This window comes from Dipodomys merriami, unplaced genomic scaffold (assembly GCF_024711535.1).
Source record: "Dipodomys merriami isolate MVZ:Mamm:240054 unplaced genomic scaffold, mDipMer1.0.p SCAF_924, whole genome shotgun sequence".
In the NCBI taxonomy this organism is placed as follows: Eukaryota; Metazoa; Chordata; class Mammalia; order Rodentia; family Heteromyidae; genus Dipodomys; species Dipodomys merriami.
In genome coordinates this window covers 252,501-267,500 of record NW_027206540.1, presented here as the reverse complement: position 1 = coordinate 267,500, position 15,000 = coordinate 252,501, and the positions used below count along the sequence as shown (strand labels likewise).

At 50.4% G+C, this 15,000-nt stretch overlaps 1 protein-coding gene across 9 annotated transcripts in view; it reads left to right on the top strand.

Annotated features, from left to right (window-relative positions):
* The window catches only part of LOC138821663 (transcription factor COE3), a 120,367-nt gene that overhangs the window by 68,865 nt on the left and 36,502 nt on the right, over positions 1-15,000 (top strand). For all 9 annotated transcript variants that reach the window (XM_070014112.1, XM_070014106.1, XM_070014109.1 and 6 more), the window contains exons 7-8: positions 11,667-11,748; positions 14,891-15,000. The exon at positions 14,891-15,000 is cut by the window's right edge. In XM_070014112.1, coding sequence (XP_069870213.1) covers positions 11,667-11,748; positions 14,891-15,000 — 192 coding nt within the window. The remainder of the gene's footprint in view (positions 1-11,666; positions 11,749-14,890) is intronic.

Here is a 15,000-nt window from a genome sequence, read left to right as displayed (position 1 = left end):
TTTGGAGTCTCTCTGGGTCTGCAGGAGTACTGGCACAGTGAGGGGCCGGGTGTCCGGTACCAAGCCGGCTCTTCCCACCCCTACCCTGGATCTTGATGCTCTGGCCACACTTCAGCATGTCCCACGAAGCCAGAAGATGCTTGTCCTGTTCAAATTTCTGCTCTGTATTAATTTTAAGTTGCAGCACCTGCACTGAAAGATGACATCACTAGCATTTTTATTAAGGATTTTATATGTGAAAAAATGTTACTCTCAGAGTTCCCAGAGACTTCGCCAGTGGCTCGATCTGTGTGTCTGGGCCAGGGCAAGGGCTCGGGCACACCACTGTACACTGTGCTGTTGTCTCTGTTCCTGTGCCATTAGTGGGGCTTTTGACAATCAGGGACGTCCAGATTCTCCATAACCAAAAGGAGAAGGACAAAAAGGCGTCTGCTCATTTTTCTTTTGACTTCAGCTGAGTGTGGGGGTCACTGAGGGGTGGGGGCAGGGCTGCCCTGTGTCCTGCGGAGCCTCTGCCCTTGCCATGAGTTCTGCAGAAGTGGCATCGGGGGGAAAGTAAAGTTAAAGAGCGCCCCGTGTTCCTTCCCTCCCAACAGGACCTGTTCTTCGATTATTCATCCAAGTTGCTTTCCTGAACTCTTTTGACATCTGCATAAATTCTGAGGGAGGACAGGTAGTCATGAAAAGTGGGAGAAAGGGGTCACTTGCATCTTACCAGACGAGTGCAGGGATGAATGATGTGGGTGGCGCTAGGGATGCGTTGCTGGCCAGGCAAACCCCTGTGGTGGGGGAGGCTGCAGAGATTTTGGCGGGTGGATCAAGCCCCTGGACAAGGAAATACCCAGAGTAGTGGGGTCAGCAAGGGGAGCCGGGACCATCCTGCTCCCAGAAAAGAATCTGGGTCCCACTGGGCTGCAAATGGAATCACATCTGACCCTCCGGCTACCCACCGTGGCATCTGTCGGCTCCCTGGTGGAGAAGCCCTCTAGTGGGAATGAGTGGGACTGCATGCCTGTGTCACCATCTCTGCCCACCTCATCCCAGCAAGAGGGCTGCAGGCATAGGAGCCAGTGGGCTTCCTTATGGGCCATATGATTAGCAGCAACATCTTTGTGCCCTGGGGCCTGCGATTTCAGTGCAAGCAGAGAGGTACCCACCGTGACCTCCACAAAGAACGGTTAGGACTCTGGCCTGTCTGCTGGGCGGGAGCCGGTGGCCATCCCTTGTCTCCCCTCTTGGAAAGTTGCTCTTGAGAAGAATCCGTCTCCATCCGCTTCAGGGGGCTCCTGGGAGGCAGAAACTTCCCTGCCCACCTCTCTGTATCGTTCCTCTGGCCTGTATCCTGTCATCAGTACAGACCTGCTGTATCGCGGCTCACATGGGGGCTTTGATAATTTTCTACCTTTTTTTTTTTTGTAATTGCAGAATCATAAAATATTTTAATTTCAAGGTTAGCAATTTTCTCTTGCATACTTAATTTATAATTAGCTGGTTTATAAACCTGTTCTGTGAATATAATTTTACTGTTGCCAAATGTTCTTCATGAATAATTAAGGGCAAATCCCTATTTATCAAATTATTAATATACCTAATAGCCTTGTTTTCATAAACAATGCATTGGAGTTGGATTTAAAGAAAATCTTCTCAGAGGGATCTTGTGTTGGGTTCCCACCGTGGCAGGCGGGCCCTGTTCTGGTGTCTGCACAGAGAGATACTTGTGCTGTGTTGGTGTCATGGCCCGGCCTTCTTTCTACCACAAAAGCACAGGTATCAGTAGCTGGACAAACACAATGCCTATTCACCAGTAGGCCCGGGCCTCCTTGGCCTGGCGAACAATGTTGCCATTTGTTCTAGCAGTTCACCAGGAGCATTTTCAGAGGAAATGTAACAGATGAAGCCATCCTTTCAAGCTTTAAAGGTCTGACTCTCCTGCCATCCATCGGTAGTGCCTGGTTTTCAAAGTGAGGGCGGGAACTTGTACATGTGGCTCTGGCTACGTGGCCAGGGCCAGCCACTGTCCGTGGGCCTGGACCACGGAAGGGTCGGGTCCTGGGAAGGGCTGTACTTTAAGCTCTCAGAAATCTCCTCTGGGACAACAAACCTGCCCTCTCTCCCAGTACCAGGATTTAGGCGGTTTCTGGAGAAGAGGGCTTTCGCGGCTGACCACCTGCCAATAGTTTGCACAGTTGAAGTACTAATCCAGAAATTCCTACAAACTAAACTTTTGCGGCGGTGCCCACACAAGTGTCCCCGGCGCACGTAGGTGTGCTGCGGCCTCTGGGGACTGAGGATCCGCCGGGAGCATGCCAGTGGGCTGGCCCCTTTTGTGTTTGCTTATTACCCTGCACCAGGTTTCCAGTCAACACTTGGAGAGGAGACGAGGCCTCGGCTCTCTCTGTGGGGCTGGCATGCAGGAGCCCAGTCGCCATGTGTGACTCCATGTGTATGATTCATTCCAGAGCAGTTTTAGTCCTCATAAAATATTCATTTTGGTTGTGCAGGGCCCTGTAATTGCCATCTCTCACCCTGAATTATTTATACCTTGCACAGACTGACAAAGCTTTGCCATGCGGCCCTGGATGAATCAGAAACACGGATCTTTGCTGCCAACTGCATTAGAGTCTCACAAAATACGGCCCAGCGTCACTCTGGGCTGCCTCATCTCTAAATCCAGCTTTTCTTGATTTGACATTTTCTTTACTCCTCCATTGTCTTAGTCAGGCAGAAAGGTTGCCTCTTCACTCTAAGCAGCAACCTTCGTGCTTGCATTATAGCCGCTGTGCTTGAGAGAACTAATGTATCTTTATTGCCCTTACTTCTTTATGCTCGGTAACAAGACAGCGCCCGGGCTCACTTTAGAGCCATATATTATACATTAGCGATAAAATGATGCAAATAGTCCTGAATACTCTTCAAACAGATAGCGGAGATCAGCTCGGATCAAGCTGCTTGTCACCCAAACAGAAAATAAAAGGTGACGTGTGAAGTTGGGCCCGGTGGCCGCCCCCCCCCCCCTCCCCAGCTGCAGGCTGGCCTCAGCAGGCCCAGGACTCGGGGTCCCCGGTGGGGCTGGGGACTCCTGTGAGCCTAGGAAGCATTCTGGGTTGCTTGCTTTCAGCACCCTAAATGCATCCCTTCTCCACTTGCCCCCTCCCTCGGCTTGTGCGCCCCCTGACTCCACACTGCAGTGAGGCCCCGGCTGACCATTCCTCCTCTTAACCCAGCGCCCCAGCCTCCGGACACCTCCTCCATCAGGGGACTGGAGCATGCGTCTCCCTGTCTGTCTCTGCTCTCACACTCCCTCCCCTGCCCCCCACTCTGCATGGTGAAAGCAGCTAGGAAGAAGGCTGTTGGAATCGCACGTGAAGAATTAGGCAGACTCTGTTAATGTGAAGCCAGCACTGGCACAAGAGAGCGAAGCTCTCCCAGAGCCCTCCTGAAACCAGAGAGCAAGAGCAAGAGCAAGAGCAAGAGCGCAACCCAGTCAGCTAAGGGTGTCTGTGGCTCTTGTTTCTGAGCAGAGACAACAATGATCTACAAAGATTCCAGGGAAAAACTCCCGGTACCATAGGACTACTGAAGAGATTAGGCCAGGGGTATTCCAGCCAGAGCCGAACAGTGTCGTGGGGAGCTGAGCAGGGCTTACCATGACTTGAACACCTTAGTCCTTCCTTCCCAGCCACAGAAAGAGATTAATTTATGGCTCCTGGCTCATCAACAAAGGGAGGTGAAGAGAGAGGGCTCGGTGCTGTTCCAAGTAATGGATGTCCTGTACACACATTTCTCTTGTATATGTTGACACACAGGAGTAATGAAGCTAAGGCTTTGCGCACATGTGCCCCTCATTAAGCTGCATTACCTGCATTAAAACTAATAATTGCCACTCAGAGCTGTGCTCCCATTAATCATTTATAATGTTTTAATAAGTTTTTAATCAGGACCTAAAAGGCTAGAGAGAGCTGGCATAGGCAGGTTCGACACCGATTTTCTCACACATGCATAGGCTTGATTTAAAATGTGATTTTTTAAATTAATAATTCAGCCTACGAAGAGGATAGTTCTTAATTAAGCAAGCTGCCATGGATGGGGGAAATGTACATGGGAGCAGGAAAAGATTAACAAGACCTTTCCCACTTAGAGGCTAGAAAGTGATACAGCAGCAGCAGCAGCAGCTCTCCGACTCCAGTTTCATGTTGGTTTTGAGAGCAGGCTCTGTGGCTGGTAGCAGAGAGATTGGCCGGACTAATGTTGCTGTTATCTTCAGATTCCTTCAAATGCCCCCAAAAAGGGGTGGTGGGAGAGGCTCGAAAGCCCAAGTCTGGAAAAGCACAGGCGCGTAATCTCTGCACAACCTGTAAGTCTCCCTCGGAGCTGGCAACAAGTCAGGGGTGCATCTGATGTGAGCCAAGTGATGCTGGCATTTTTCTTAAGTAAGGAGCTTCGTGATCAGAGCTGGCAAATAGAGCAGTGTCCAGAGGGAGAGAGGAAGCTGTTTTAATGAGCCCGCAGCGAAAGACAAAATACAGACTGATTGACAGGGCTAGTGATCTGCTGGGGAAATACTGTCAATGCTGCGTCGCCCATTAGAAATAGAGAAATAGGTAAGGGGGGAAAAGGAGAGATAGGCACTTGAAACGAGAGCCCCGGCGTAAATACAGTGCACTTCACATTTCCTTTGTGTTGTGCAGTTGACTTCTTTTAAACAGATAACCTTATCAAAACTATCACGAAATATCAGGAACCGTTAGAGAAAACACTAACTAGAATGCTGACAGCCAGCTGAGGAGGGCAGCCGACAAAGCGCGGAACTCAGGATACGTTTGCTTTTGAGAGTGTCTACCTGCATCGTACTTATCTGAACACATTAAAACCACCCGGAAAAGTTTAATGCGAGTCACACCAATTCCTCCAAACGGAGCGCTTGGCACGGGGTCTGTTAGGGGAAGTGGGTTTTGAGCTGGCCAGCAAAACCATTAAATCCCATCAGATCTCTTTGGCATCATTTTAATGAGAATCATTGCAAAAGTCCAAGATCACGGTATCTATAAGTGCCTCTTGACAGCCGCTGCTGGAGTTGTGATGGAAAGAAAAACCATTATAGCAGAAATTTAGCGATAAGACTCTTTGGAGGGACGGTGGGGCCTGGCGTGGCTCTAGACCGCAAAGGGTTAATTTTCTAAACCTAATAATGTTCGATAGTGAGGTATTTGTCAGGAGATAAAGAAGTGATAGAATCTGGGAAGCGGGTCCCTTGGCGATTGTAGAACAAATATTGTTAATGCGGTGTGGTTACTACATCCAAGGGAAGTAAAATAGCTCGAGTCCACTGGAGACGGGTTCTGCCACACTAGAGCAAGAATCCCCAGACAAAGGCCAGTAATTGTTGAACTGCAAGTCAAGCCGAGGATATTCCCAAATCCTTCCACATCTGCATTCCCCTGCAGGGTGTCACGTGTGCCTGGGGAACGCCTCCCGTGGAGAATGGGTCCCTCAGGGTGTGTGTGGGGGAGGGTGTGTGTGCGGGGGGGGGGGGGGGGGGGAGGTGGTCAGGCCACTGCGACCTCTGGCCTGGGGGGTGTGTGTGTGGGGGGGCAGGTGGTCAGGCCACTGTGACCTCTGGCCTGGGGGGGGTGTGGGGGGGTGTGGGGCAGGGCGGGGTTAGGTCAGCAGAGGACGTCTGGCCCGACTGTAAAACTCGGGGCCTGTGGCCCTCCCCCCTCCCCACGATGACGTCATGTAGACACTACAAGTGTATCAGCCCCCTAACTTGAAATGTACAAGAATTGAATAAGTCTGGTGTTAAAGCAATTTGTCATGGCATATTTGAAGAATAAATCAGACTAATGGAGCAGATTTTCCCTTCCGTATGGCAGTGCAGAACGTGAGCCCAGTCATCGCTAATGGCAGGAGTGAGAGAAAAAGAGAGGCTGACATTAAGACCCTCGCATTTTGGAAACCCGATACGTATTGACCTGTGTACTGTCTTAGTGCACAGATCTGATGTCAGCAGAATGTAGTCGTGTATAGGAACTGCTCATTACCGGTTTTGTGAGGGAAGCACATTGTCTCTGAAGCACCCAGACCCGATCGGCTAGAATTGCTCAGTAATCAATACTCCAGCGACTGATGACCGGGCGCGCACACACCACAGCTGCGGCCACTGCTTTCAGGGACTTCCCAGTAATTAGCAGGGACCTGGAGAATCACTCCACGGCCACTCTCTTATCAGTCAGGGAAAAGTCTCTTAAAGGCTCTATCTTTTAATTTGGCTCTTAACTATTTCGTTTCAGTAGCAGGTAGGGGGCACAGCCGTGGCTGCGCCCGGAAGCCGCAGGGAGGCACTCCGTGATCTTCTTGGCGTGGGGATGTTTTTTGCTAACTGAAGTGAAATTGATATCATATGAAATTAACCGTGTGGGAAGAGAACAATTCCGTGGCATTTGGCACGCTCACGAGGTGGTGGGGCCAGCAGCCTCTCTAGCTGCAAGTGCTTTCTTCACCCCACAAAGGAAGGGCTTTTCCTTGTTCTCCTTTGCCCAGCCCTAGCGTCTCCTGTGCCCTGTGGCTCCTTCCGGGGCCTTGTCTTATCCAGGCCATTATGTATTAAAGTAGTAGCCACCTAAAGACACAAGACAGGTCTGGATGGGGTTCTGTGCAGCCTCCTGGAACTTCGCATCCTGCCAGGACACCACGGTTCACACGTGAAGGCGCTGGGGTTTTGATTGGTGATCTGGGGGCTTAGCCCACTCTCCTCTGGGCGTGCTGCTTATTAAGAGATCCACGTTTAAACTGAAAAGCCAGCCCCTCCCCTGCCCCATCCTGTGGAGGACACCTTAGACTTGTTTCATTCCTGACTGGGATTGCCCGTATTCCCTGCGACTTGAGGGCCCGAGGCAGGATCAGCCAGGGCTGGCGTGGGGCGCAGGAGGATTTGTGAGAAGCCGCAGCTCTTTCCGTGAGTGCGGCCACTTAACCTGCTGGAGAGGCCGGAGCACCTCACAGTCACCCGGAGGAGCCACCAGCCGAGGTCATGCCTCGCGGCGCTCCGTGGCTCAGTCTCCAAGCCCTGGCAAACCAGGCTCGGGACAGTGTAGACCAACCAGTCAGAAACCAAAAATAAATCCCCGCAGAGAGGCGGGGAATGGCAGGCTAGAGAGAGAGAGAGAGAGAGAGAGAGAGAGAGAGAGAGAGAGAGAGAGAGAGCGCCACGTGCAAGACGCACACAATCAAAACGGCTCCAAGTTCCGTGTTGCTCCTCAGTCACCAGGGTGCGCCCTGGAAGCCCGCTGCATTTCTAAGGAGACGATCTATTTCTCCTTTGACCAGAGGGAAAGAAATCATTATTGCATGATTAGTGGCTTCAGTTAGGTAAAAACAGCAGTGTCAGGGCGGGTGGTGAGGATGACTTGTATTAATTACCTAACGCTTGCTGGCAGGACGGTTTTATCAGTGGCTTGGCCACTGGCGGCTGCAATCCTTGATGGAAGGGCTGAGCTCCGAGCTGCCTGGGAGGAGGAAGGACCGGACCGTGTCAGGGATGCATCTCATCAGCTTTTTTCTGACAAACCAAATTCATTCCTTATGTAATTGATAACGGCCTCAGCCAATTATTTCACACATTACAATACACAGAGGCCCCCTTTACAGGTTTTGCAGGGCTGTAATTAGCTATGCTAATATCCCCTTTATTGGCCCTAATATTGCTCAACACCTTTTGCCATCCTGGAGCTCACTAGAGCCCCATGGTCTGTCAGGACCGCTGATTATTGAGAAGGATAGCTTTAATCAAACATAATTGCAGTTAATTTTTCTCTCCTGCTCTCTGTTGCCAGCGTCTAATGCCATGGACTCCTTGATATTCCATTAAATTACAATTAAACAGCCTCCTTTGTCTCTGATTGTCCTGAACAACACCACAAAGTTCTGTAGCCATTTAAAGGAGGGCTGTTTGGTCCTAATTGCCTACTGGCTCACAAAGGGCCAATTTACACAATACCCATGTAGAATTTAAACAGTTCATAATGTAATGGATATTACACAGGAGCCTAACACTACAATTAAAATGATTTTCATCAGATAGAGAAGCTCTGGTTAATCAGCTTCATAAAAGTAAATATAAATGAACTAATTCATAGCTTAAACACACAGAAACGGAACAGACTTTGAAATTGGTTACTGCCGTGGGGGCCTGCCCTTATCCTGTGATACCGACACTGGGCTCTGGCGAAATTGGCAGATACCATTATCTGTTCTAGTGTCGTTTGAAATACCTTCATCCCTCGGTCGCCCCGTGCTTACGTTAGCTCCCGATGTGCTTGCTGGGAGCCGATACTAATGTCACCGAGACAACACTCCCAACTTTCTCCGCTGGATATAGGCGGCCAGGGCTCCATTGCAGCAGAATTGTCTCAGCAGGAAGGCAGGTCTGAGGATTTCCAGCATGAACCCAAGTGATCAGGACTGGCTCTCTGCCCCTCCTCCCTTGTCTGTCCCTCCCAGGCAAGGGCCTGATGCCTCCCAGCCCATTGCCATAGGACGCTCAGGAGGTGGAGAGAGCCTTCCAGGACCAGTCCTCCCGAGAAGCATCAAGAACACCTGCCCCAGGGCTTCTGCTTGCCACAGAAGAGGGAACCCCACTTCCAGAGAGGCAGGATCCCACCTTCCCTCCTGCTGACCGTCCTGAGAACTTTCCCAGATCTCACGAGCTGCTCCAAGTGGAATATCACCAGGGAGCAGGGGTGTGGGGCCGTTTGTCTAGCTGCTGTCTTCCCCTCTGCCTGCGAGAAACAAGTAAATAAAGCCCATATTTCAAGCTTGATTTACTCTCGTGCCTACTGTGAAAGATGATGACTCTTTAGGGAAATAAAGATAGGGTCAGGGAATTAGTACACATAATGGTCATTTTGGTGTCGGGCCGGCAGATGTAAGAGAAACACCGTACACAATTAAGCATAATGTACTAATGACAGGTTAGAATTTTTATCACCTCTTTGCGATCAGGCAGCAAATCCATGGTTAGCAGTAATAAAGAGTTTATTGGTGCCAAAGATTTTCTGACATAGGAAGGATTTTTCCTTTCATAACAAGAGAATTAAATCCTTTGTGTACTAGACTCTGAAAGTGAGATATGTAAAGTGGTTGTCAGATATTTCTTAGGAAAAAGCCAATTAAAGGGTAATTGAGTAAAGGATGAGAATTACCATTTAACGTCACATGTCGGGCATTCAATTTTCTATCCCCTCCCCTCCTCCCCAAACACCACATCGGTGCACCTTGCGGAACATTTTCCTGGTGGAAGCCCATCCACTGAGAGCGCGGTGTCAGGCTGCCAGTGCCGCCCCTCTACCCACGAGGGCTGCGTTGAACTCCTTCATTAAAGAGGAGTCACCACAAGAGTTAGAAACAAAAAACAAAACCAAAGGCACCAGCAGCCCTCTCCCCGACCTGGGCGGCGTCAGTGACTTGGGCGTTGTTTGTTTACTCTTGTGTCATCAGGAGCAGAGTTCTTGACAGGGGTCCTCCACTCCACCCATGCTCACTGCAGACCTCAGGTGCTTCCACTGACATTGCAGTTTGGAAAGAAGAAGGGGGGGGGCAGGGGAGGGACTATGGGTGAACACATGTTCATATGTGTGCCTGCTTCTCAAACCCCATCATTCTCAGTGGGTTTAGGGTTCGTCCCCCGCGTTTGTTCTGTGGTCTCAAGCTGATGTTCGTTAGGACCCCAGGATGCCCAAGTCCGGCGCTCAGGGCTGTTGCAAGGCTGTTCAGGATACCTTCAGACTGCTTGGCTGTCTTGGCGGTAAAAGGACAAATGGGCTAAAAAGACATCAAGGAATTTAAAGCAACCTCCTCTGGAGTTGAGGAGGGGCTGGGGCTGGGGGGGCGGGAGGAGAAATCTTTCATTTCATGAAAAAAGCCGCCGTGGTGGGCCCCCGTGCAGGTACCTTTGCGGATGAGCAGCTTCTCGGCCGGCGCCTGCTCAGAAGATTAGCCGGGTGGTAATGTGGGGGATAATTGCACCGGGTGGCTGTCCCTGAAGTGAAAACCTAATTGCCTGACAGGACGATAACTTTGTGGCGCCCTCACCTTGTTAGGCCCTTTCTGATGCAGTTCAAATGCAGGGTGGCCGCAGGTGCGCCTAATTTACCTCGCTGCAGAACGCGTGGAGTTTAATTGCGCAGTGGTTGTTAGGAAAAATTGGTGGGTGGAATATCAAGTGACTTGCTCCAGCTGATGGCAGATGGTGTTAAGAGCATTGTGAGCTAAGCGTAGAGGTGAGGTGAGTTAATAAAAGATGTAAATTCTAGCCTAAAATAGTGAGGACCGGGGTATGTCAGAAAATTTAATTAAACGGCCACTCTTCCTTCACCATCAGTGGGATTTTCTGCTGCCAGGCTGGAGTCTTCTAGGATGTGTTGGAAATGCCATTAGAGAAGTGAGTCTTAGGTCGATGGAGTCTTTTTTTTTAAATTTCTCATATTTTAAGAAATAAGATTTGCCAGCATGGACTCTTGGACATGAGAGGTGGAAATCGTGGAGAACTTGATAAAACTTGAACCACCGACAAGTGTTCACGTGGAATTTTGGGAGGACGCAGTGGGTTTGTGTGTAGCCTTGCCGGACAGGACACTGAGGAGAGCAGGGCCCGCCCTTAACCCAGGTGCCTCTGCAGGTAGATGCACATCTTGTGCAGGGCCGAGGGCCTCCGTTCCCATGGCTGGGCGTAGCAAGCCGTGCCGCCCAGTGCACATCCCTCCCGCAGAGCCAGCACATCCCCATTGTCACTGAGCTTGCAAGAGGGGGAGGACAACACAATGGTGTTTTCATCACACACAACACACACACTCACTCACAACACCCTGTCAGGATCCTTGACTTCCTGCCATAGAACACAACAAGGCAAGGCATGGAGGCACTGGAACTAGCTCCCGGGCCAGCCTTGTCACCTCCTGCCTGAGTGCGTGCCTGCTACTCCCTACTCAGCCTGGGGAAGTTTCATAACCACATCAAGAATCAATGGCTGAAAACACATGAAGACCATACCCAGATATCACTGTAGCTGCAAAACCCACTTCTTTAAGAGTTAACATTTACTGTCACTTCTAAGGATCTGTCTTTATGACATGTGTGTGCCTGGGCTGGGATGGCCCCGGCTGAGCTAGGCTTTCCAGCTGAGGTGGCACAGAGCCAGTGAAGGGTCAATCTCCATAAACAGCATTTTTTTTTAAAGTATAGATTTGTTTTGGGGCATACCTATTCTCAAACAAAAAAAAATCATGGGTTGTTTGTCCAAAATACACATTTAATTAGGCATCTTGCATTTTTATTGGCTGAAGCTGGCTTCCCTGTAGAGGGTGGTTAATGGTCAGTCCGTCGCTCATGCAAAGACCCAGGTCTGAAATGGCCTGTCTGAAAGTCACAGATGTTATTATGGAGCTTGGAAATCCACAATGTTAGACAACTGTGAGGGTCACTCTATTACACAGGGATATCTTACATAGGCTGATGGACCAGAGCCCTGCCCAACTGTCCCTTGGCTTCCCTCAACATTGCCCCCTACGGGAAACTTGCCACAGTGGTGGGGCGGCCTTTGCTGGAGTGGAGTCACACGAGTGTCTCTCGTGTGATTAAACCCTAACGGAATGCTCTCTGTGTGTTTGCAGGTTCTTTCTGAAGTTCTTCCTCAAGTGCAATCAGAACTGTTTGAAGAATGCAGGCAACCCTCGGGATATGCGGAGGTTTCAGGTATGCCTGCCGCGTGTGCCCGCGCCTCCTGCGACGGCTCTTCTGGGGAACTGGAATTCTTTGGTTTTGCCCTTGTTCGGAAGGCAACTTTTAGTCTTCCAAGGGATAGTAGCAAACCAGATTTGGGTCATTTGGTAGACTAGGGTAAACAGAATGCCTTAAAAAAGACCTGGTATCTCCACGCTACCGGTTCTCGTCATGGCTCACCACCACAACCTGAATGAGCTGTGCTTTGCTGACTCAGCCATGCTGAACGTCTTTGTGGGATTGGCCTTAGTGAGAGGGAGGAAACGGTGGTGGAACCTTTTGGGTTTACTGGAGGTCTTTAGCCTCCTTTGGAAAGGGCACATTCCAGAATGTTCTCCTATAGCTTCCTCTTCCTCCCCCCAAGTTCTGTGGTGTCTGACTTCCCGAGTTCAGCGCCAAGCTGCTAGGCAGTTCCTGGACCCGGGTGAAGTCCTGTTCCTCATGGCCATGGAGGATTTTCAACTGCAAAGGAGAGAGTTGCTGGTTGAGTTCTCGGATTAGTTATAAGAAAGTTAACATTGTTGTTTGCTTATGAATGATCAGGGGCTGTCCATGCCCCACCACAGAGTTGAGCAGCAAGCGGGGCGCCTGATACCTTGCATGGGTTAGTGAGCGAGTCTCACTTGGATGTGGGCTCTGTCTCCATCAGGGGGCTCACACGTTGGCAGGGATGTCATGTGTGTATCAGTCCTTCATGGAAGTACGCTGTCTCCCACCCCTCTGGCTGCCCAGGGAGGATGGCCCCCGCAGGCCACCACAGTGGCCTTCGTGGCTGGAGTTAGCATTTCTTGCAGACTCTTGGGCCTGCTTCCATTTTTCATGCACAGGCTCCACGGGGCCTGGGCGATACCGATCCCTCTAAGCAGAGTGTAGGTCGCAGTGGGCAGCCCGAAGGGCCACGTCCTCTTTGTCTCACGACCCAGCACAGCATCAATCACGGCCATCTCGTGGGGTACCGTGGGGCCTGTGCGGGTGGGTGGGACTTCCTCTGGCCTCCTGACGAGGCTCCCTCCTCTCAGCAGGTGGAACTGGGTTGAGGAACATGTCAGGCCTCACACATGGGTGCATCTGATCTCACGGTCACAGCCAACACCTTCCCATAGATGGGCTTCAGGGCTGGCCCAGGCGGAAATCAAACAGCCCGTCTACTTTCTCGGTGCTGCTGTTTTCCCCTGGCAGCTGACCTATATATAGACGACAGAGCAACGACAATGTCTTTTTTTGTTTTCTATTTTGATTTTTGCCTTGTCTTATTTCTTTACCATATTGTGGCCAAGTCTCTGCCTCCGTATTGGTCAGGTGTCTGTATCACACACAGATGAATGGCTCTTGGAGCTCCTTCCACACCAAGAGTAGGGCTTGCAGGCAGGCCTCAGGAGGGCAGTGGGCTGTGAGCACCTTGTGGTCTCCAGGCAGAGAGGGCCAGACTAACAAGCAGCACCAAAGTGGTAAGGGAGCTGCCCCCCTGCCAGTTCCAAAGACAGTGCCAGCGTGCCGGAGCCTGAGAGAGGCCGGGGAACCCCGGACTAGACTGCCCGGCAAGTGACTGGTACTGGGAGCCGTGGTTCTGCTGGAGACGTGTTCCGTTCACGGGGCCCGGTGTTGGGGCGGCTTCTGCTACCCTGCCAAGCCTGAGGGCAGGGGGCCAGGGCAGTAAAAACCAAAACCCCAGTCACACACATTCATGTAAAAGTGTGCAGCTTTGGCTTCTCTTTTGTCCTCAACATATTTATTTTTGTCTTTAATCACTTCTATTCGTTAATTTTTAAAAATTATTTCATTAGTCTCATTTATTAATAGATTTTTCTCTTAGAGAAGCTCCACATCTGTATCAAAAAGTTCTACAGTGGGTTTAGAATGCTCTTTGCTCTCTGCCCGGTGGCTCTCCCCAGAGTTGGCCTGTTATTCAGATACTTGGTACAAAGCACACCTCGCCCTGAAGCCCTACTGCTGGTTAGTGCACAGGAGGGAGGGGCTCTGTAGCCTTGGCTTTCGCCTTCCGGTCACTTCCTCCCTGACCCATGCTTGCAGGTGCTGCCCGCCAGGTCTACCTTAGCTGTGACCTGTGTCAGGTCTCTCCTTCTTCAAATCCAGACTCAAGCCCCAGGCAGGATCCTGCTGAAAGGCCCAGGTTAAACCTGAGCTTCCATCTTTACTGCTCCAACCATGTGGCAGTAACACAGCACACCAGCTACAGAGAAATGTCAGGGTCAGGTTGTACCTGCTGTTTCCTGGCTCTGTAAGGGGTGCTCGTTACAAGACCACCTGGGGAACCTAGGTGTGTCTGGCACAAGCTAGGTGGTACCCTAAGGTGGGCCGCTTGTCATGATCTCCCGAGAGGTAGCTGAGAGTTTTGAAAGGCCTGATCTTCCCCTTCGCCCTGTTCACTCTCTGGAACCGGGGGGGCTAGAATGGAAGTGGCTCCAGTGTCTAGGGTCCTTGTCCACCTTTCAAATGAACTTGAGAACAGATACTTTTCCTGGATTGAAAGTGTTTCCGCTATTCAAATTCAACTTGGTCTTTTCAGATGCAAAAATGTTCATTACCAGGCATTAAATGTAATTGTAAAATTGACCCAAGGATCATTTGGTGATAGAATGTGGGGAGTGGGAAGGGAGGGCCCTGATTTATGAAGCCTTTTTTGGGCTACTCTGAATCCTCACAGCTCTTCAAGGGAGGCTGGTCTCAAGTGAACTAATTTAAATTAGATAAACTATCTAATCAATACATGAGCAGATCAATCAAAACAGAGGCTTTAAAATGAGTGGCTAGAGGGGTGTTTCTGAAGCTAATGGCTAGAAGAATATTTCTCTGAATTGAATTCACTTGTTAGCATAATAAGAGATTAAACCGTAATTAGTAGAGCGGGTTTTTGAAAAGAAGCAGTCTTGAGTCAAAACAACCCACCCCCATTAGCCAAAAAAAAACAAAACAAAAAAAAACAACCCAACCCAACCAAACCAAAACACCTTGTGAATGGCTGCAGTCAGGGAGAGTTTCCAGGAACAGGAAGTTTTCCTCTGCTCTGCAGGTTTGAGCTAGCTTTTTATCTTGCCTACCAGTGCTCGTGCTTTCCTTTGCCAACTCCATTTTCAAATCCGCTTCATCTTCACAGGTTGTTGTATCGACAACAGTCAACGTGGACGGCCACGTGCTGGCTGTGTCTGACAACATGTTTGTGCACAACAATTCCAAACACGGGCGGCGGGCCCGCCGCCTAGACCC